The following is a 21,680-nucleotide window of genomic DNA, read 5'->3' on the forward strand; positions in this document are numbered from 1 at the left end:
GCGCTTCTCCCCCGGATCACGTATGACAACGAAGTGTAACGTGGCATTTATGTGCTTTTTGCACGCGTTATTAGAAATCGGAAATTATAATTCCGTGCATTATCAAACCCACAGCTCCACTGATATCTTGATAAACATTGAGAAGGCACTGGCAGCAGTTATTTTTTGTCTCATTTGGAGACCAGCCGGCGCTTGCATGCCGGTCGCGTAGGAGGGCTTAGAGAGTCTCGTTAAATCTCGTTAAGTCTCGTACGGTGCCCGGATGTTCTCGTTTCAGAGCCCGGATGAGTGGATTTCAGTGCCCGGATGAGTGGATTTCAGTGCCCGGATGACTGGAATTCAGTGCCCGGATGAGTGGATTTCAGTGCCCGGATGATGGCTCTCGGTCTCGGCGTGACGTCACCACACTGCCGACAACGGGAGCTAAAAGCATTTCATGCTTAAAAAAACGTTTACTGCGGCTCCACCTTGCTGGCGAGGCGCCTGATAATGTATCAGAGGAAGGAGCGTGTAGTCCCCCAATACCTTCGTACATTTCAGGCATCTGGCTTGCGAAACTGTGCCGGAATAAATATTTTCCGCACACCCACGTCCCTCAAACTTTTCCTCGCGATAGTAGACCCTGGAGAACAAAGCTTACTGAACACACATTGTAAGCAGCCTGCTTTGGTTAGATTTAGTCGAGCTGTCTCGAACTTGTCATCATAAATAGCCACTGACTTGCATATTAGAGTGAATGTCCCCTTGACAAAATTCCACCGGACAACTTCCTCCACTGGCTGATAATGCTTAGAGAAATCAAACAGAGAGCACATTCCAAGGCTGATAAATGAGTCCCGCCTTCCACCCTGACCGCAGGGTTTCTTGTCTGGTGAATACGTTCATACGCATTATTACCTGAAAGCGGTATTGCTTGCTCAATTTGTTTAATTGTTGGGCACTAGAGGGCGCATCCTGGCCTAAATTCGTAAACTGTAGTGTCAGCGCTATTAAAACGCCAAAGGGGGGTGCACAGTTGAACCGGAAAACGGGTTGAAACAGGAAATGGCGGGATAGCTTTTTGGAAAAGACGTGTGCCACGCCCTTGCGGCTGCGTGTGATTCCTGTCACTTTCTGCGGTTCGCTTTGTGTAGCACGCCGTTGTGGTGTTTTCAAAGCATGCCCGCTGTTATGGCAGATGTTATAAGTGCATGACCGTAAAGGGAATGAACAGAACGATTTGTCTATTTTTATTGCGTTAAATAGCTTATAGCCGACTTAAGTTATCTGACGACCCGTTTATTCTTTGACATTTGAATTCCTCATCCATGCCGGCAGCGAGCACCATGCTGTGGAAAATTGAACTTTCGTCGGCAAGAAGCTGATGAACTGGCCCCGATTCCAGGACTCGACCATTACCCATTACGACCACCCTGAAAAAGAGTGGAACAGAACACACCCATTATTACACTTTCCTCTATTTTCATTGTTACGCCTTAACGTATGCGCCACAGCATAATGAGAATTCATATTTCCGGCTTCCTTTCTAAATAGCTCAAATGTGCCAGGGAGCAAAATCTGTGGACGTCCTTGAAAAAATTAGCAAAATGCACCCGTTACTAAACAAATGTTCTGAATCACAAGATAAATATAACCCTTCAGGACTTAAAAAAAATCAATACATCTCATACATAATAAGGGTTTTACATGACGAGAAGTGAATACAATAATACTTCGTGCTCATCGGACACAACTCTTTTCGCAAATGCAAATATACTTATTAAAGCGCAGGAGAAGCAGCCGTCATTTAGGACATTTTTTGACATACAAAAGGAAGCTGTAATTCTCCGTGTTGAACTTGTTTCTGTGAGTAAGGCGAATACCGGAAAATGAGCTGTGCGACCTTATTTGCGCCATAATGGTCGTGCCCACGATCAATGCCCTCATCAGAAGGAGCGACAGGGTTGGCACCTTAACAGAGCGAAATACGGCACCATTGCCAAGCAAAAGGGGGTTTAACTTTCAAGTTTGTGTTGCTACACTTTTTTGTTTCGTTTTCTGCCGTCGTAATAAAGCTTCCCGACAGGTAATCTCTCAAGCTGAAAGCATGCAACTGCCGCATCTTACCGGTACTCATCTATGGGGCAGAAACATGTAAGCTAACCAAGAGGGCTGAGCTTAAAACTCGGGACTGCAGGGTGAGCTGTCGAAAGGAAAAAAATAGCTGCAACGCTAAGAGAAAGGACGAGAGGTGAATGGGTCACGGAACAAACGCGAGTTAATGATATCAAGTATAAATAAAAAGAAATGCGCATTATCAGGTAGTGTTGTGCGAACTGAAGACAGCCGATGGCCCTTGAGGGTTACGGAGCAGATTCCAAGAGCATGCACCCTGGCAGTTGGCGGCAGAGTCAGGTGGGTGGTTGAGAACAGGATGTTTGCGGGGTTAAGTGGCCGCACCCGGCACACGGGAAGCGCAGTTGGAGGGTAACTGTCCTGCAGTGGACGTAGTGTGGCTGAAGATGATGAAGTAAGCTTCGAAGAAAATCGAAAATTGGGCCTTTGTAGTGCCCTGCAGCAACTCTTGAAAGGAAATAAATTAGCTCTTACATGCTTGCTGAGTTTGCATTGTCAAACAGTGAAATAAAAAATTCAGGGGGCGCTTTGGCTCCTGAAGTGCTGCAAGCGCAAAGCCTTTCCTGGCGCACTGTTTGGCATTGACTGCGAGACTGTATGAGGTGTGTAATGTGGTCACCCACGGACGCCTTACGCCGCCTGTCAGAGCGGACAACAAGTATTTTTTATTAGTTGTCGTCTGCTCCGAAAGGTGGCGTCAGGCATCCGCGGGTGACCCCATTACTTCGAATCCGCGCGCTCTGACGTCATAACCATTTCGACCAACCGAAAAGCCTGGCACCTCTGCTGCCAACCTTCTGTCGACAACGATGAGGCAATAAAGGCTTTTGCCTTAATATTCTGTATGTCTTATCAGAATCGCAAGGTCACTAACCTGTCGTAATCCAGTATGGTGTCCAGTCTGTGAGCTATGGTGATGAGCGTGCAGTGTGAGAAGTTCTCCCTCAAGGTTTGCTGCACCTTGCGATCCGTGTCCGGGTCCATTTGCGACGTAGCTTCGTCCAGCACCAGAATCTTCGTGGCCCGCAGGAGTGCGCGAGCCAGCGACACCAGCTGGCGCTGGCCACAGCTAGATAAGGCAGTCCCGGTAACAACATGTGAAACTACGCCGGTACCTTCGTAAGGCGCCGTCTATTAACAACGCAAGAATGTGACGTAGCCGGTGTTGGCTGGTAGCCCAAAACTACTCTGATTTGGTCGCAAAGAGGCTAAGGAGAAGAAAGATGGGAAGAACTTTTTTCGTTCCTGCGTTGTTTTTCTCCATTTTCTTGTGGTTAGCTTTCTTGCGCCCTCAAGCGAAGTGGGATTTTACTATGGCCATTTTGGCACTCTAAACTAGCAGTAAGCTTTACTGAAATAACCCAGCTTTTTGGTTGTGAGGCCTAAGTCATTAATTATTAGTCACGATTTGCAGAATTATTTTTTTTATCAGCAATACCTAAAACCAATGCATGAGATGGCAGTGCATTGAAAGAGTCGGTATTTATTACTACCGCAATACATTTCGCGTAGTCATTTTTACGAAAGGCATTGCTTTGGGCATATTTGGTGCTATTGTTCTTGTACAGTCGTCCACAGACTTGTCTAAAGCGCTCATACTTCGTGCCATCTGCGCTCCGCAGCGAGCAAAGTGACGTCTGGCGGTAGCGCCATGGTTCAAGGCAGCGGTGTTTGAGTATCGTATGAGCATCAGACAATCGCTGTCTCCAACCACGCGCTGCCGCTAGACGTCGCTCCGCGCGCTGCAGAGCGCAGGCGGCGCGAAGTTCGAGTGCTCTAGGCAGGTCAGTGGACGACTGTACCAACTAGACTGGCTCATGTTACAAGAAGTATCACGGCACAAGTTTGGCAAAAGCAAAAGTAGCAGACCCCTGCCAGCGCGTGCCGATCCGCGCCGAGCTGCATGCGAGCGCCGCCTGACGAAGCACTCCGGATGCCGAGACCAGCGCAGTGGCGCGCGCCCATCTCGAGGAGCGCTACGCATTGTGTGCCACTGCGCTCGTCTCAGTATCTGGACTGCTTCGTCAGGCCGCGCTCGCATTCAGTTCGGCGTAAGTTCGGCGTTAGTTCGGCGCGGATCGGCACCCGCTGGCAGGGGTCTGCTACTTTTGCTCTCGATAGTACCTTACTGACAAGGGTGTTCTGCATGCTTTTTTTTCCCTCGTGGAAGCACAATGCACTAGTTTATCCAAAGCTACGCACTTCCTACCACTTGGCAAGTTACTTTGTACTGAACCAGTTTCGTTGTTGAATTCACTAAAGGGTGGTCTATTTAGTGCAACATATCTTAAGCTTTATTATCGAAAAAAAGAATGGCAACCAAAGTGCTCCACTGGGCAAAACTTCTCGCAAATGTGAAATTTACTTCCCTGCGTGCTGTTCGCATCACTTTATGTTTGATTCTGGCGAGCTTTAAAATGTGTCTGCCTCCATTACAAACCCCCCTTTTCTTTGTGTTAGAGCCGAAGGCATAAAAGAGGGTTCTGAATTAATACTCAAATCCCACACGATCTTTTTACTGACACGCCGCCGCGGTGGCTCAGCGGTTAGGGTCCTCGGCTGTTGACCCAAAAGACGCGGGTTCGATCCCGGCCGCGGCTGCTAGAATTTCTTTGGAGGAGAAATTCTAGAGGCCCGTGTACTGTGCGATGTCAGTGCACCTTAAAGAACCCCAGGTGGTCGAAATTTCCGGAGCCCTCCACTACGGCGTCTCTCATAGCCTTAGTCGCTTTGGGACGTTAAACCCGATAAACCAAACCAAACCAACCTTTTTACTGACACGCAGCAGCCACCTGGTAGATTAGTGTTGACTGATGCTGACTAGCAAACGCTGTAACTATTTAGCTGCCCCAGCTAAGTAGGCATGGTATTCGCAGCGCTGTCGAAGCAACTGGACTCCGGAAAAACCTTTTTCCAACATACTACCGCCGATGTACATCGCGAAAGGAGTCTATTTCTTTCACAACGTTCTTGCGGTGCTACAGTTCTGGCTGGTGGCTTACTCGCACTCCCACGTGATATTTTCTTCATAAATTTTCCCGTCCTTTCTCTTTTTTCCGCAAGAAAAATAGTGCCCTTAAGTATGACAGATTGATAACACCTAATTTAGACGTCTATAACGAATTCTGTAACTTAAATTTATGATCACAGCGCAGTGGAGAAAATAAATTGCTTAAGTTGCCAAAATAAGGAGGCTAAGTTATTTAAGTGGCTTATGTGAAATGTACCCCCTTTTGCCAAAAGTAACCGAGCAACAGGTTTTTGCTTCTCAACCGCATAACGGAGCCTTCAAGGCACCCCTCAAGACCGAAAGGTCTCAGAACATGAGGGCAAGGGCTCATCATATTTTGCACAGAATCAGGGCTTAAGGGCTGCCATGAGCGCTTCGCTACGCGGCTAAGAAACGAACCACTGTTGTCCGATTACTTTTGGCAAAGACTGTACATGTGCTTATGCAGGATATGTAATGCAGAGAGTAGACGACTCTTGACCGAAGCGAACAGAGGTATCTAAACAAAAGAAAGTAATGCAACCGATTCGAACAGGTCGCAAACGTAAAAAGTGGCGGCAGAGAATTCGGTGTGCAGAGAAGATAATGAAGTCTTAATGAAAACAGGAGGGCAGCAATAGCGCAGTATAGAATTAATTGCAGATAAGGGGGGGGGGGGGGGGGGTGTTCTCTACCGTGGAGTAGACGTGAACGAGCAGTTGATGAAGGGTGAAAGAAAAGGAGATATAGCTGCTTCCCAGGCTGTCTATCAATTTTCATCGGCTCGTCTTGTTTTAAACGCTGTTGTTTCTTAAATCTTCTCTGTAGGTAGCCTTGGTGCATTTTAGAGTTTTCGCACTGAAACGTATTTTTGCGTATGGACAGCAAATCGCTAAAAGAGGAAAACGAAATCACTACACCCGCCCAGAGTGAACAGGCGCATTCGGCTATCGCATTCGATTAGGTCCAACGCTCATAGTAGCGAAGCGCACAGGTTCACCTGAATTGTTTTCATGGTGAAAGCATTCAGAACCTGCCAAATCTCATTTTTCTACTTGGAGAAAAGGAAATTTATGAAATTTTGATATGTGGAATTGAAATACGAGACATGCAGCGACTCAACATATCTTGCAAAGAGGAGCCGTTACTTCAAACATGGCTCTTCTGGTTGTCGAATTGGCAAATATTTTACTCTTACGGATCAGTATGTGTTTTAAAGAAAGGAAGGAGTTGAAATTAGTGAGCGCTTACCTTAAATTTCCCCCTTTTTCACCTATCGTCATGGAGAGTCCTTTAGGATTATTTTCCACGAAGTCACTCAAGTGTACCCTGCGTAGAACTGTCCACAACTCCGCATCCGTGCTTGTGTCTCGAGGGTCCAAATTTTCACGAAGCGTTTCGCCCCACAGCGAAGGATCCTGCAGGAAAATGAAAAGTTCTCAAAATTTACTTTCAGGAAGCATTTGCATTTTGCAGTGACATAACAGTAAGCGTAAGCTGCATTTTTATATGAAAACATGATTTCAAGCCGGCTGTTTTGGTTTCGCATCGACCACTTCTCCCCGAAGTGAATAAATATGCTCGGAACGAATCTTACTCCAGTCCTTGTGTCAATGGGCAACGGAAGGAAACAAAATTATTTCCAGCGCAGTCATCACACAGCTGCTTGCAAGGTAATTTTCGGCCAATATAAAGAATTTATTAAGCGGCAAGTGCCAGTGCTCGGCGGAGACTTTTCACCGCGCTCTCGTTGTTATTGTAAAACAGACGTCACGGCGTTGGGCGCGCACGTAGCTATAGCATCATACAAGTAAAGAAGGCAGTGACAAGTGCGTCTCAAAGGAGTCCTCCAGCCAATGCCATAGACCGATTGTTATGACGTCGCGGTTAATGTCAATTCACGCAGGCACTTGTCAGTCATCTGCTATTTCACGCTGCGCTCGCTGATAACTCTTTATGATAATGAAGCAGAGGCTAGGCAGGAAGGGGAAGGAGATTATCCTTTGCCCCTGTGCCGTGGAGTTTGTCTAGGTGGTGTTGCCCGTGGGAAGTGTGCGGCTTTTAACTAGCGACCTTGCAGCCTCTCTCAAACTTCCCTCCTTTTGCCAGAAAACTAGAGAGCCATGTGGTACACGTACATTCCGCCTCACAATTTTTTGAGAAGTAAGCGGAAGCTTCTGTGGATAAAGAGACGAATAACGAGAGCATCTCCCACGTCAGGAAAACGATTCGAGTCTGTCTCAGAGTTGCCGTATTAATCACTTCACTTTTCCCCCTTGTGGTCAGAAATTTTCTCCTGTAGAATATTTTTCGAGGAAATAATATGTTAGAATTAGTAGCCGCAAGGAATGCACTAAAAATAAATAATTGCAGAATCATTAAAGACATAGCCGTCCGCTCCAGCATACACACTCGCCTCTAGAGTCCAAGAGCCATCATCAGTGGAAGCCAAAACCCCACCTTAGAGTTGTTCAAATGATGTTCAACGTAACCCGTACAAACTATTTGTGGATAGTCCGTTTCCATTGTAACTGTTAATAAACGACATTATCACGAAGGCACTGCTATTTGCCATTTCGCGTGGTTCGTGCCTTGTTTTCAAACATAATAGGCAATTACTGGGCAAATTTTCAATAACGCAGTACAAAAGTAATATGATTTCTCTCACTACTTTATTCCCTTTCCGACTAGCTGTATCATTCATGGAAAGCTGCGTATGCATTCTTGTTAAAGCAGTGTTAGCACAGCAAGCTCTGCACACGAGCGCACGGCTCGTGAGTGACATGCGCGGATTACCCATCGCAGTAATGATATCCATGCACTTCCCGTTGCTCTTTAATATGATTTATTGGAGGGAAACAATGTTTTGATTCAGCGTTTGCGTGTGGATAGTTAAAAAGCACTCTTTAACTTTGGTTATGTCAGGGAATATCGGAATCTCTTCAAAGTTCCTGCTTTGTGAGGTCTGAAACCGCATCTCAGCGATGCCCATAGAAATCAAGCGCGCGCTCTTAGCTCACAAAAACCAGCTCAATATATTTTCGTTTCACAGCTATTCTACTCACTCTACACGAGGTAATGCTATGGAACCAATCACAAGGACTGACAGGAACTTCTAGGAGAATAGCTTTCACGATCTTATCCGGCCAAGAACAGCATCGAAAATGAGTCTCACCGGGATCGCAAAAACTTCTGAGGCTTTGCACAGTCTAAGCCCTAATTTCCCTCTTCCCCTTAAAAGTTGCAATTTTCCACCAATATGAGAAATTTCCCGCGATTAGCAGCACTGGGCTGGCTCGCATCCCCCGCATCGGCGATCTTGGTTTCCCCGGCGTACGATAGTACATATTAAATTGAATTCAGCGCAAAAAAACAGACGAGGGACAAAGAGAGACACACTGAGACAACACGAGCGCTATAGAATATAGTACATATTATATATATAGTACATATATATAGGAATATAGTACATATTCCGACAAATTCCGACACACTCCGTTCTAACAAGGCGGCTTCTATACTTGCCTCCCTGTTCTGCTATCGCCAGCAGTTGGTTTCCTTTCAGCGCCAAGGAATAACTAATTCACTGCGTCGCGGCCCTCGCCGTTGGGTCACGTTATAAATACAAGCTCTTCGGTCAGAAATGCTGAGTCAAGCGGTGAAGCCGTGGGACAGCTGAGTATAAGTTCAAATAATGAGCAAAGAAAACGGACGATTGTACGTGGTTATTCCAAATGCGAATTAGGCGCGCTACTTCGGTTTTCACCTCACTTCATTTCATTTATTTACCCTAAGGGCCCTTTCGGGCATTACATAGGGGGGGAATACTACTGTTCAAGATTGGTTATATATGCGCATAACCAAAAACGCACTTATAAGGCAACCATAGGATATATAAAAAGGAAAAAATGTAGGAAGAAATAAACTAATTTGGAACCTGTGCATTTATACAATAAATATATAGGCTTGAATTATTACACAAGGCTATAACAGAATTAGCCCTGTACAGGAAAGGAAAAAAACAAGATAAGTAGTCTAAGACAGCCAATAACAATAAAGCAATCAAAACAGCCCAACATTAAATACCTTCTAAAGCCTTGAGAAAAGATGCATAATTAAATATGGAGGCAATATCTGCAGGCAAACTGTTCCATTGTGACATGCCAAGTAAAAGAGGTGAATATTTGAACAAATTTGTGCGCGCGAATATTGTCGCGAGTGGAAGAAAAAGACGAGTAGCGATTGCGGCGCGCCGACGACGACGTTGCTGCTGGTGGACCTGCCTGTTTTGTTCTGTGCTCTCTGTCTTCACCCGTTCTCGCCGCCGGCCTGTACGTCAAGCCGTGACATTTGGTGGAGGTGCTGGGTAACGCATCTCATGCAGCGCACCCCGCCTCGTAGTTCGAGCCCCGTCCTAAGTCCTGGCCGTCGAGTTTTCTTGGAGGAGCCCTCGGCAGAAACTGAGACTCGCGCTAGCCGACGTCAGCAAGGCCAAGCGCCGGAATTCGGACTCTTGCCCGAGGGATCGCGGACATCTAGGACAGCCAACGTCACCATGGCGTCCCAGTCACAACAAACCGACCCCGCGATTGCGTCGAGGATCGTCTACGTGCCTGTCACTCCAAGATCTGTCGTCCCGTTCCGTGGCGATGGCCTCGACGATGTTGAAGACTGGGTCCAGCACTATGAAAGAGTAGCTCGACATAACGGGTGGACTCCCGACCAATGCCTGCAGAATCTGTACTTCTCCCTGGAAGCCACAGCAAAGTATTGGTTTGAGAACCATGAGGCTTCTTTAACATCATGGGAGACATGCAAGAGCGAACTGGTGCGCACGTTCGCGAACCAACACCGGCGACAGCAAGCAGAAGATCTGCTCCACGCTCGCATCCAGGGACCCACCGAAAGCGTCAGGAGCTTCGTCGAAGACGTGCTGCGTCTGAGTGCCCGCGCCGACCCGCGGGCTACTGAGGAGAAAAAGGTACGGGCGTTGATGAGGGGTGTCCGGAATGACATCTTTGGAGGCCTCATACGCAATCCTCCGACCACAGTAGCCGGATTTGTCGCCGAAGCTACAAATATCGAGCACGCATTGGCGACAAGAACCAGTCACTTTCAGAGACTGAGCGCCCTTCCTGCCGTCTCAAGTCTTGCCTCGTCTGGCCTGGGCGGAGTTGGTCTAGCCGATGTTCGAGAAATAATTCGCGACGTCATCCGCGAGGAGCTGAAAAAGCTCTTCCCTTCTCCTGAGCAGCCCGCCTCTGTCTCCATCGCGTCGGCCGTTCGCGAGGAACTGCGACACACGCTGGCGCCAGAAAACGTCCCAATTGTAGCTGCAGCCGACCCACCAACTCTGAGCTACGCCGCCGCAGTTCGTCGTCCGCCTCCCGCCCATCGCCAAGTCCAGAGCGCTCCCGATTCTGGCCTTCAACGCCGCGAGTTCCTGCACCCGTCTGATGCCCGCCTGGGACCGCCGAGACGCAGGAAGACCGACATCTGGAGGACTGTGGACCGGCGACCATTGTGTTTTCACTGCGGTGAGCCTGACCACATGTATCGCTCCTGTCCATACCGCGAGCTTGGCCTAAGGGGTTTTAACCGGGCTGATCCGTGCCCCCGCTACGGTGAACAGCCCCGCGACATACAAGACTACCTTCGACGTTCTCCATCACCGGTTATAGCTTCTCCTCGCACCTCCCGGTCGCCGCCACCTCGCCGCCCACCATCCCCTTCTCGCGGGTCTCGCCGTGAGAGCCTTTCGCCACTTCGGGAAAACTGAGTACGGCGACGCCTGGAGGTGGCGTTGCCGGAGTCGCACGAAGTAAAGAACCTCCGCCTACGTTGGAATGTTCCAGCTCGACCGATGGCATCCTTGGAAGCGCGAATCGTTTTGTAACCTCTAGCAATGTGCACATTCTGATCGACGGACGCGACGTAACGGCGCTTGTGGACACCGGCGCCGATTACTCGGTCTTCAGCGGAAGTTTCTCTCGGCGTCTTCGCAAGGTTACCACCCAGTGGGACGGACCGCCCATACGTACCGCGGGAGGCCACATCGTAAACCCTGTTGGCAAGTGCACTGCCCGCGTCGAGATCCACGGTGAGACGTGCCCCGCCACATTCGTGATATTGGAGAATTGCTCTAAAGATGTTATTCTGGGCATGGATTTTCTCCGTGAATATGGCGCGGTAATCGACATAGGGCAGAACAGGTTGACCCTCCGCGCACGTTCTTCATCGCCAGTACCGCCTCGGGCCACAGGCTTTGCGATGAAAGTTGATGCCGACCATGTCCACTTGCCGCCGTTGTCGACAGTTTTCCTGCCGGTCCGAGCCGATACAACAGCATGTGGAGAAGGCGTTCTGGAAGGCAGTGTCCAGCTGTTACTTACGCGTGGCATTGGTGTTGCGCGTGGGGTCGCAAATGTTCGACGAGGGTGTGCCAACATCTTCGTGACCAACTTCAGGAACGAGCCGCAGCACCTGACAAAAGGGTCAGTTATAGCCCAAATGGAAGAACTTAGCGGCGTTCGTGAAGCTGTTGCGCTGCCTACAGAGGCGACCCCGCCCGAGTCTCGAGACCCTGCAACATTGTCCCTGGATATCGACCCCAAACTTGAGCCTTCCCAAACACGTGAACTGCTCTCTCTTTTGCATCGGTACAATAACTGTTTCGCGACGACATCCCGAGTTCGCCAGACACCCGTCGCCAAGCATCGAATTATTGTCGACACCGCAACGCACCCGATTCGTCAGCCGCCGTACCGCGTTTCCTTGAAGGAAAGGGAAACCATACAGGAGCAAGTGCGCGAAATGATAAAGGACGACGTCATCCAACCATCCAACAGTCCGTGGTCCGCACCTGTAGTACTAGTGAAGAAAAAAGACGGGACCCTACGATTTTGCGTCGACTACCGGCGACTCAACAAGGTGACCAAGAAGGACGTGTATCCACTACCACGCATCGACGACACCCTAGACCGTCTTCGTCATGCCCGCTATTTTTCGTCCATCGACTTGAAGAGTGGATACTGGCAAATTGAAGTGGATGAGCGCGACCGCGAAAAGACTGCATTTATAACCCCGGATGGGCTCTACGAGTTTAAGGTGATGCCGTTTGGCCTGTGTACAGCGCCCGCGACATTTCAACGAGTCATGGATACTGTGCTCGCCGGTCTAAAGTGGCAGACATGTCTCGTGTATATGGATGACGTCATCTTCTCAAGCACTTTCGCAGACCATCTGGTGCGTCTTGAAGCGGTTCTTCAAGCTCTTCTGAACGCCGGACTCACGCTCAAGCCTTCGAAGTGCCGGTTCGCATACAGTGAACTAAAGTTCCTTGGTCACATCGTCAGCCAAGTGGGTGTGAAGCCAGACCCCGAGAAAACGGCCGCCGTCGCATCCTTCCCTCCACCGTCGGACAAGAAGACCGTCAGAAGCTTTCTTGGTCTCTGCGCATACTTCCGACGTTTCGTACGGAACTTTGCCCAGATCGCGGCGCCACTTTACCGCCTGACGAAGGATAACGTTGTCTTTGAGTGGACCGAGGAGCAACAATCAGCATTCCGCCAATTAAAACACGCCCTTGCAACATCCCCCATACTAGGCCATTTTGATCAAGACGCCGACACTGAACTCCACACGGACGCCAGCAGCAAAGGACTAGGAGCAGTGCTGGTGCAATTCCAGGACGGCGCTGAGAGGGTTATTGCGTATGCCAGCCGAGCTCTTTCGCAGGCGGAGGGCAATTACTCGACAACTGAGAAAGAGTGCCTCGCTGTCATCTGGGCCATCACCAAATTCCGGCCCTATCTGTACGGTCGCCCTTTTCGTGTCGTCACTGATCACCATTCGCTGTGCTGGCTCGCCAATATTAAGGATCCAGCAGGCCGCCTTGCTCGGTGGAGCCTTCGGCTACAGGAGTACGACGTCACCATCACCTACAAGTCCGGCCGCAAACACCATGATGCTGACTGCTTGTCTCGAGCCCCCGTGGAGCCGGCACCGGGAGGCGAAAATGACGAAGAGGACGGCTTCCTTGGGGCATTGGACATGGCAGATATGGCTGCTCGGCAACGCAGTGATCCTCAGCTTGATCAGCTGATGGCGCACTTGGAAGGCCACGAAGCTGCGGTGCCTCGCATTTTCCAGCGCATACTGCCGACATTCAAGATAATGCATGGTGTATTGTACAAGCAGAACTTCGACAGCAGCCCGAGGTCGTGGCTCCTTGTTGTGCCGGAAGACCTGCGCGCCGAGGTCGCCCAAGCTTGCCATGACGATCCTACAGCTGGTCACCTTGGCTACAGCCGAACACTTTCACGCATTCGAGAACGGTACTACTGGCCGACACTTCCTAAGTACGTCCGTCACTACATAAGAACTTGTCGAGAGTGTCAAAGGCGCAAAACACCGCCCATACGACCAGCTGGTCTTCTCCAACCACTCGAACCACCGCCTGTTCCGTTCCACACTGTCGGAATGGATTTTCTTGGTCCATTTCCAACGTCGCAGTCGGGCAACAGGTACGTTATCATAGCGACGGACTACCTAACACGATACGCGGAGTCCCGAGCACTTCCGTCGGCGACAGCTGTTGAGGCAGCCCAATTTTTTATTGAGTGCATTGTGCTCCGTCACGGTGCCCCTGCCGTTTTGATCACTGACCGGGGTGCCGCGTTTCTGGCCAAGCTCACACAGGAGATCCTCCGTCTCAGCTGCACCAGCCACCGCCGAACTACTGCGTACCATCCGCAAACGAATGGGCTGACGGAGCGGCTGAACAAGACCATGGCCGACATGATCGCCATGTACGTGGATGTCGCCCACCGCAGTTGGGACGCGGTACTGCCTACGTTACATTCGCTTATAATACCGCTGTCCAGGAGACGACAGGTATGTCCCCTTTCCAGCTGGTACATGGAAGACAGGTCACCACGATGCTTGACGCTATGCTACCGCACGAGCCACCTGTCGACGTCGCCGATGATGCCCGACTAGTCTGCGAGCGCGCAGAAGAAGCTCGGCAACTCGCCAGACTCCGTACCCAACATCAACAACATGCCGACGCTCGTCGGTACAATCTCCGTCGACGCGACGTCCATTTTTACCCTGGAGACAAGGTCTGGGTGTGGACACCGGTGCGCCGTCGAGGTCTCTCCGAAAAACTCATGAAGCGCTACTTCGGCCCGTATACAGTTGTTCGCCGCCTCGGTGAACTTAATTACGAGGTGCTGCCCGAAGGAACCCGACCGTCATCACGTCGTTCACCCCGCCCTGAAATAGTGCACGTAGTGCGGCTTAAACCGTATTACGCGCGATGATCGCCTGGACCCGAACTGATTTTACCACTCCCTTTTACACTGGCCAGCAGGAGTTGCTGGGCGCGTGTGTGGTTTTCCTTCCTGTGCTCTTGCTTCCGTGCTAGCATCGGGACGATGCTTCTTTATAGGGGGAGGTAGTGTCGCGAGTGGAAGAAAAAGACGAGTAGCGATTGCGGCGCGCCGACGACGACGTTGCTGCTGGTGGACCTGCCTGTTTTGTTCTGTGCTCTCTGTCTTCACCCGTTCTCGCCGCCGGCCTGTACGTCAAGCCGTGACAATATGGGGCTGATTTTAAATGGGTGGTCTAAACGAGAAGATATGTGGGCAGCAGGACGCAGAAACAATTCTCGAAATTCAGATGAACCATGATATAGATTGTGCATGAAGTATAGGCACGCATTTCGTGTTCTAATTTGGAGGGGCAATAAGTTAAATTGTTGCTTAAGGCTATTTTCGCTGGTTCGAATTGAATGATCGTGGGCAATAAACCTGGCTGCTTTATTCTGAAGTGATTCAATGGAGTTTACTAGGTAAGTTTGGTGAGGGTGCCAGATGATGGAAGCGTATTCGAGTTGGGACCTGACAGGGGATGTATAGACTAGAAGTTTTGTTTGTTCGTTAGCTTGATACAAGTTACGCTTCAGGAAACCTAATGTTTTAGCGGCCTTGTTAATAATGTACTCAATGTGACATTCCAAGTGAGATCAGAAGATAAAATCAGAAGATAATGCAGTTTCGGCTCTAGGCTCGGCTTTCAAGGTCAAGCAGGCTTCAGGAAAAATTGCGAGGACACTTTGGCAACTAGAGTGTTGAGAGGTGAAAGCCGAGGACACTATGTCGTGACGACTTTCGGTGGATGTGACGTCACACCGTTTCCGTGGCTATATCGACACCTAAATCATACATCTTTCGGGGATCTTAAGTGTTTATTACGCTTAATTACACATTTTTCTATATACTTTGACACAAATACGACGTTTTCCCGAAAATTCTTTCTCAATTTTCAATATGCCGTGACGGCTTCCGGTGGATGTGACGTCACACCGTTCCCGTGGCTATATCGACGTCCGCGCTATTTCGACGCAATTTAGACATTTTTGCCTAGAATTAATTAACTCATAATCTACAGTCATCAAACTTGGCTTCTGGGCTTAATTTTTCCTCCTCTATCTGAAGCAACCGTTTGTTTTCTTTTTTATTCCCGAGTTAAACGCGTGTGACACGTTTTGTTACCGGACAACAGTATGAGCCATTAAATGCTTTCGCCTTAAAATACGAAATCGGTGAGTGCGGACCATAGTACTAGCTCCCAAGTGGGTGGTGTAGAGTGGGTTGGCCATTGTTGCATGACGGGCAGCGTGACGAGTATTGTGAAGTTTATAAGTGTGAAGTGAAGTGTACAAGTGTAGAAGTGCATTTTTCGCGCAAGCTGATGCTTTTCGCTGTTACTTAGCTTTCTTTTTCACTTGCCTTCTCGCACTACATGCCTTTCACTTTGAAGATTCCTTAAATGTTCATCAGTTTGTGCAAAAGTTTTATTTATTATCTAAGCATTACTTAACGTTTTTTTGGACACTTCTTTTCTTTTTAGAGAGGATCCGAGTTCTTTACTTTTCCATTATTTCAAGAGACTTCTGAATTCTCATCCCACTGATTTTATTTTTTATTTCAGTCATGCTTTTTGGGTGAACTTCAAAATGGGAGGTGTTATATATTTATTGTTTTTTGTACATATTATTTTACGGGCTATAGTGGTTCGCTATTTCCTCAAATCTCTCGTTATTAGTTTATTGGTTTGGTTTGGTTATTGGGCATTAACGTCCCAAAGCAACTCAGGCTAAGAGGGACGCCGTAGTGAAGGGCTCCGGAAATTTCTACCGCCTGGGGTTCTTTAACGTGCACTGACATCGCACAGTACATGGGCCTCTAGAATTTCGCCTCCATCGAAATTCGGCAGCCGCGGCCGGGATCGAACCCGCGTCTTTCGGGTCAGCAGCCGAGCACCACAACCACTGAGCCACCGCGGCGGATTTCAGCTAGAATTGTTCATATTGCCAATCGGTTCATAGAAAATATTCATTTATTACTCATTTAACGTTTTCGTGGGGACTGCTTTTCTTTTTGTAAAGGAGACCAATGCTTTATATTTTTTAGTTCAAAAGACTCCTGAATTCTCATCTCATTCTTTTATTTTTTTTAATTTGACGCATGTTTTTTCGATGAACTTCAAAATGGGAGGTGGTATATATTTTTGTTTTTTGTACGTAATTTTTTACGGGTTATAGTGGTTCGCTATTCCCTCAAATCTCCCGTTATAAGTAATCACATTTTATGCTGCGAGTTCTGAATAGTCAGTGGCTAAGAGAAATAGGAAATGAATGCTACAAGCGTTTGTGCCACAGGAAAAAATTCCATCGAGATTTTTCTACACTTGAAAGTTTTTGTTAGAAAAGCATTTTATAGTTCTCAGAACGACCAGAATAAACTAGGCAAGTCCACTGTTCGCTACCTGATGTATGACGCTGATTGCAGAGCGAAGCCTCTTCGACGGCACATGATGGATGTCTAATCCGTCAATGGTGATCCTCCCAGATGTACGCTGAATCATGCCCAAAAGTGCGAGCACTAGTGACGATTTTCCAGCCCCCGTTCTGCCTACGATGGCCACCTGGAATTTAGAAAAGGTGAAGGAAGGTTCACGATTAATTGAAACGACATACTTATGCGTGCAGCATGATTGTAATCTATTATTTAGGCGAAATTGTTTTGTTTTCTGCGTGTCTTTCCCTCGAGTGTTCCATCTTCTAGCACTGTTTCGCCATGAATCATTACCAACTCGCCCAAATTACAGCTTTAATTACCACTTCTCCTCACCTACTTTGGCTACCCTAGTCTTCATGGAGTTTACAACACTGGCCCTTCTGACACAAGACCATAATCACCGAGCGACTGCGATGGGCTCTGGCAATTTCTGACTGATATGATTTACTTCTTCTAACAGTCGTTAGATCAGTTAGAGAGCTAATATCAATATAGATTTTTCGCAGTATGTAGTGGTGTAAACAGAGCACTATTCGTTGAACAGAATTTTTAAAGGGCCACTGAGGGGTATTTTTTCGTTTGGCGTCCACACGTCTTACCGAAAATTTTGCGATTATTTATGTGGGGTGTTCTCATTCTTTCGGCCGAATTTCGCACGCTGGCAGCAATTTGCTTCAGGGCAACCTAATTTTAAAATTTCAAATATCTTGACCTCAAGCGGGACGATACCCACTGAGAACCTTCCTTATGCCACGTCACGACCTGTACGGTTGTCGTTATACGGAGTGCGTTTGCTGCAGAAAAAAAAAATTCGACACCATTTTTGTTAATTTCAGAAAATTAACGATCGAAGCTATCACTGCCAGTCGCCAGTGTAGCTAATCCACGCCAGACGAGAGCTTTTGTGAGAGTATCCGCGGCGTAATTTGTTCGTATTTTGTGCTGTGAAACGTTGGCCACGACCCACTTTCGGTTTCCTTCTTTCACAATTTATCATTTTTCCCTTTTATTTTTCAATATGATTTCTAGCATCTCAGATTGAAAGGTTCAAGAAATGTAGCGCGACAGAAAACTCAAAATGGTTAAAAACCTTTGGAGTTGTCCTTTAGTACTGAACTGAAAGCGTGCAGTTCGCGGAACATAGTGCACTTGTTAGAGAGCCTCTTGCATTGACTAATACGCGCCTGGTTAAGCGGAATCGATAATGTTTGCGTACTTTAATGTGTCAGATCGAAGTATATGCGTTGTGCATTAACAGATTCGGCTTGTTCGTGTGAACTATTTCTTTTTTTTTAGCTTGATCTTGTAATATGTACATGGCTGAAGGGGTCACTTTTAACCTGAGTGCTTTATTTGAAAAAGTGAAATTAAATCCCCTGAGATCAAATAGGCTTGCTCATGGATTGCAGTTGAGATATTTTTTATTATAGTTTTCTTTGTTTTCTTTGTGGGCTTGTCCCGCATTGATCATTCAGTTTTTAGGTGATTTTTTGTTTTGCTGGTTTGCTGTTTCTTTTTTTTAGCTTATCCATTTTTTGCTGGATTTTCTAACCTGTAGTTCGTCATGAAGATTCTGCCTTCGAACTTGGCAACACATCGACTATGTGGATTAGTGAGCGCTAGTGCCAGCATTTTGTCACAAAGGAGTCATTAGCAGGACTCATTAACTACTATTGTAAATGGTGTTTACACTACTATTGTAAATCGTGTTTTCTACAACAAATATTGCAGAACGACCTAATCTGTGACGAGCAAAGCCGTGAGAAATAGACTTGACAAAGTAAAAGCAACCGGAGCCATACACTGAATCTGCAAAAATTCGAAAGGCAAGCGGTTACCTTTTCTCCCGCGTGTGCTTCGAATGAGATATCTTTGAGGGCATTGTTCATGATTTCCATGTTGTAGGAAGCACTGAAGTGTTCAAATTTTACAGAACCGCAATTCGGCCAGCTATCGTCGTACGGTTCCATGAAGTGGCTAGTAGCTTCCGAAGTTGGGTCTTTAGCGGGACTACCGTACCGTGACTGCTCTGGCTGTAAATACAAAATAAATATAAGATTACTTCTTTATTGTAAGCATTCACTTTGAGATTAATGTGCTCATTCAGCTCTATACAAACAGACCTTAGGCATGCTCCGTCAGCTGAAACTTAAAAAAATTATGCCTGATTAACCTCGATATGAAATATTTTTTTTTTAAATGCTATCCCGATTTCCTTTTTAAGCAGCCTCCTTCTAAAGGCGCCGCTAAATTTTTCGCGTCTAGCATGTGATTAAAGGGGAAAATAGAATTTCAGAAGGAACTCAAGTAAGTTGCAGAATCATGTGTGCTTTGCACATTCAGCAAACAATTACAGTTTTAAATCGAGAAAATTCGAAGCCAATAACATTTTTACAAGTTAAATTTTGTTCATTTGAATTTCACTTTGCAGCTCTGAGTAATGAGAAAGGGAATTCTGTGTTGCCAAGGCTAGAAAGGAAGACTTTAAAAAATCTTGGACATCGTTATCGGTCGCCTTTTACGCTGGGTACAGTGATCGGCACATCCACGTCCTCGACGGCAGCGGGTCTGCACCCGTTCCCAAGGCTTGAAGATTTAAAATTCAGCGGGAGCACCAAAATCTAGACCGCTACAGGCGTCTGACCCCGAAGCACAAAAGCACACGATTGATCTCAAAACCTTGCTTTTTGCAGGCACACTCGAATGCGAAAAAAGCAGCCGAACGCGGAGCTAGCAATAAAGAATAAACATGCGCAAACGCAGAGCCAAATACGCCTGCAATCTGGTCGATGCTGATTAATAGACCGCGACTATCAGCAATTATGACTCGCATTGAAATATGTTGCACTTCTTCTGCAGAGCGTTTCATGCTCCTTCTACTTTCGCCGTGAAGAGTTACCACGAATTTTTAATTATAGGGCAATAGAAAATTAGCGTCCTATATAATATCCAATGCTAATCGAATGCTTGGCTACTTACGACGCAACTTTTCTAAAGCACCATCCTCTTTAAAATTACTCATTTACAAAACTCTGATACGGCCCAAACTCGAATACGCCGCGTCAATTTAGGATCCCGGCCTAACAAACCTAACACAAGCTTTGGAAATGGTTCAGAATAACTCTACTCGCTTCATTCTTTCTAACTATACCAGAACAGCAAGCATCAGTGCCAGGAAATCTAGCCTTAACTTACCATCCTTATCATCACGTCGCAAATTTTCTCGCCTTTCCCTTTTTCACAAGTTATTCTATCACCCGCAGTTTCATACCGAACTTATCTCACCCCCTCAGTACGTATCATCAAGACTAGATCACATTCATAAGGTTGGCATCCCTTTCTGCAGAACAAAAACTTTTTTTCAGTCATTCGTACCACGCACATCGAATGAGTGGAACCACCTTCCTTCTTCGACGGCCACCATCACCGATCATCATTTATTCAAGAATGTCATAGCTAACATTGTTTAACTAGGATGTATTTTATACTGTGTTATTGCTTTTTCTTTCCCTGAACGCCTTAGCTAACAATGTATGTGTAGTAGTCATGTTTGTACTTTGCCTGTTTAATTAACTCCTGTTTGTTAAATTTCATTTTTTGTAACCACTCCCCTCTGTAATGCCTAATGGCCCTGAGGGTATAATAAATAAATAAAATAAATAAATAAAATATTAGAATGCTATACCATCAGAAAACGCATGCACAATATGTATGTTTTTTTTCATACTCAGGAATACTGTGACCTCACTGCGGATCGTTATTAATTATGGCGCTGCTCGTAGTTCGTAACGAACACTTTTCACAGCCGCATCGGTGGCTCAGTGGTTACGGCGCTCGGCTGCTGACCCGAAAGACGCTGGTTCGATCCCGGCCGCGGCGGTTGAATTTCTGTGGAGGCGAAATTCTTGAGGCCCGTGTACTGTGCGATGTCAGTGCACGTTAAAGAACCCGAGGTGGTCGGAATTTCCGGAGCCCTTCACTACGGCCTCCCTCATAGCCTGAGTCGCTTTGGGACGTTAAACTTCACAAAAACCAAAAACCAAACCAAACACTTTTAACTTTCCATAAAAGCGAACGTCGTCAAATAAGCTCCTGCCATGTCCTGTTAGAAAAGAAGACACGTCCACAAAGCGCAATGTTGGGCGTCAGAGCACAGTTATGTGTATCATTTAGTAGAGTGGTGAGCTGGACTAATCGGTATGGATCTATATTGGAGAAAAACCAGCCCATAAAGCCAGCGCTACGTGTGGCGCTCTGTCATCTTCGTCCCGTTTTGTGCGCTGGATTTTCTTCAATGTGTACCCTTTAGGCTTGCAGTCGCTCTGTAGTTTATTCACTCTGTCCCAAATACTAAGTGCGAACTGCAGCTAAGCTGCAACTCCACTTGCAATGCATTGGTAATTTTAGTGCAAAAAGTGAATACTGCGATACACGTTCTATGAATACTTTCTATTTATATTAATACTTCTGAAACCAGGTACAGGAGACTGCCTTTGCCTAGAACGCGGTGGAAGCCTCTACGCAACCAACATTGCCCCAGACTCCAGCGATAGTGTCTGCTCTATTTTCGAGCAGGAGAACGCGCCCAGTTCAAGCTGGTCTTATTCGGACATTTGTGTTTAGTTTCCCTGTCCAGAATGGAGACCTTTGTGAGTTTATAAAGGTAGCATTAAATACACTCCATGCAGATCAAAAGTATTTTAAGTTTCGTA

The 21,680-nt window shown here is 47.2% G+C and overlaps 1 protein-coding gene across 1 annotated transcript in view; it reads right to left on the reverse strand.

The window, feature by feature from the left end:
• Positions 1–1,246: 1,246 nt before the first annotated feature.
• LOC149360713 (multidrug resistance protein mrp-7-like) overlaps positions 1,247–21,680 on the reverse strand; it is a 90,099-nt gene continuing 69,665 nt past the window's right edge. Inside the window, exons 23-27 of the mRNA XM_089567899.1 lie at positions 18,807–19,001; positions 16,937–17,095; positions 6,356–6,522; positions 2,990–3,184; positions 1,247–1,412 (exon numbers count right to left, since the gene is read on the reverse strand). Coding sequence (XP_089424025.1) covers positions 1,247–1,412; positions 2,990–3,184; positions 6,356–6,522; positions 16,937–17,095; positions 18,807–19,001 — 882 coding nt within the window. The remainder of the gene's footprint in view (positions 1,413–2,989; positions 3,185–6,355; positions 6,523–16,936; positions 17,096–18,806; positions 19,002–21,680) is intronic.

Source organism: Amblyomma mixtum, chromosome 2 (assembly GCF_055824585.1).
Source record: "Amblyomma mixtum isolate Tamu chromosome 2, ASM5582458v1, whole genome shotgun sequence".
Classification (NCBI taxonomy): Eukaryota; Metazoa; Arthropoda; class Arachnida; order Ixodida; family Ixodidae; genus Amblyomma; species Amblyomma mixtum.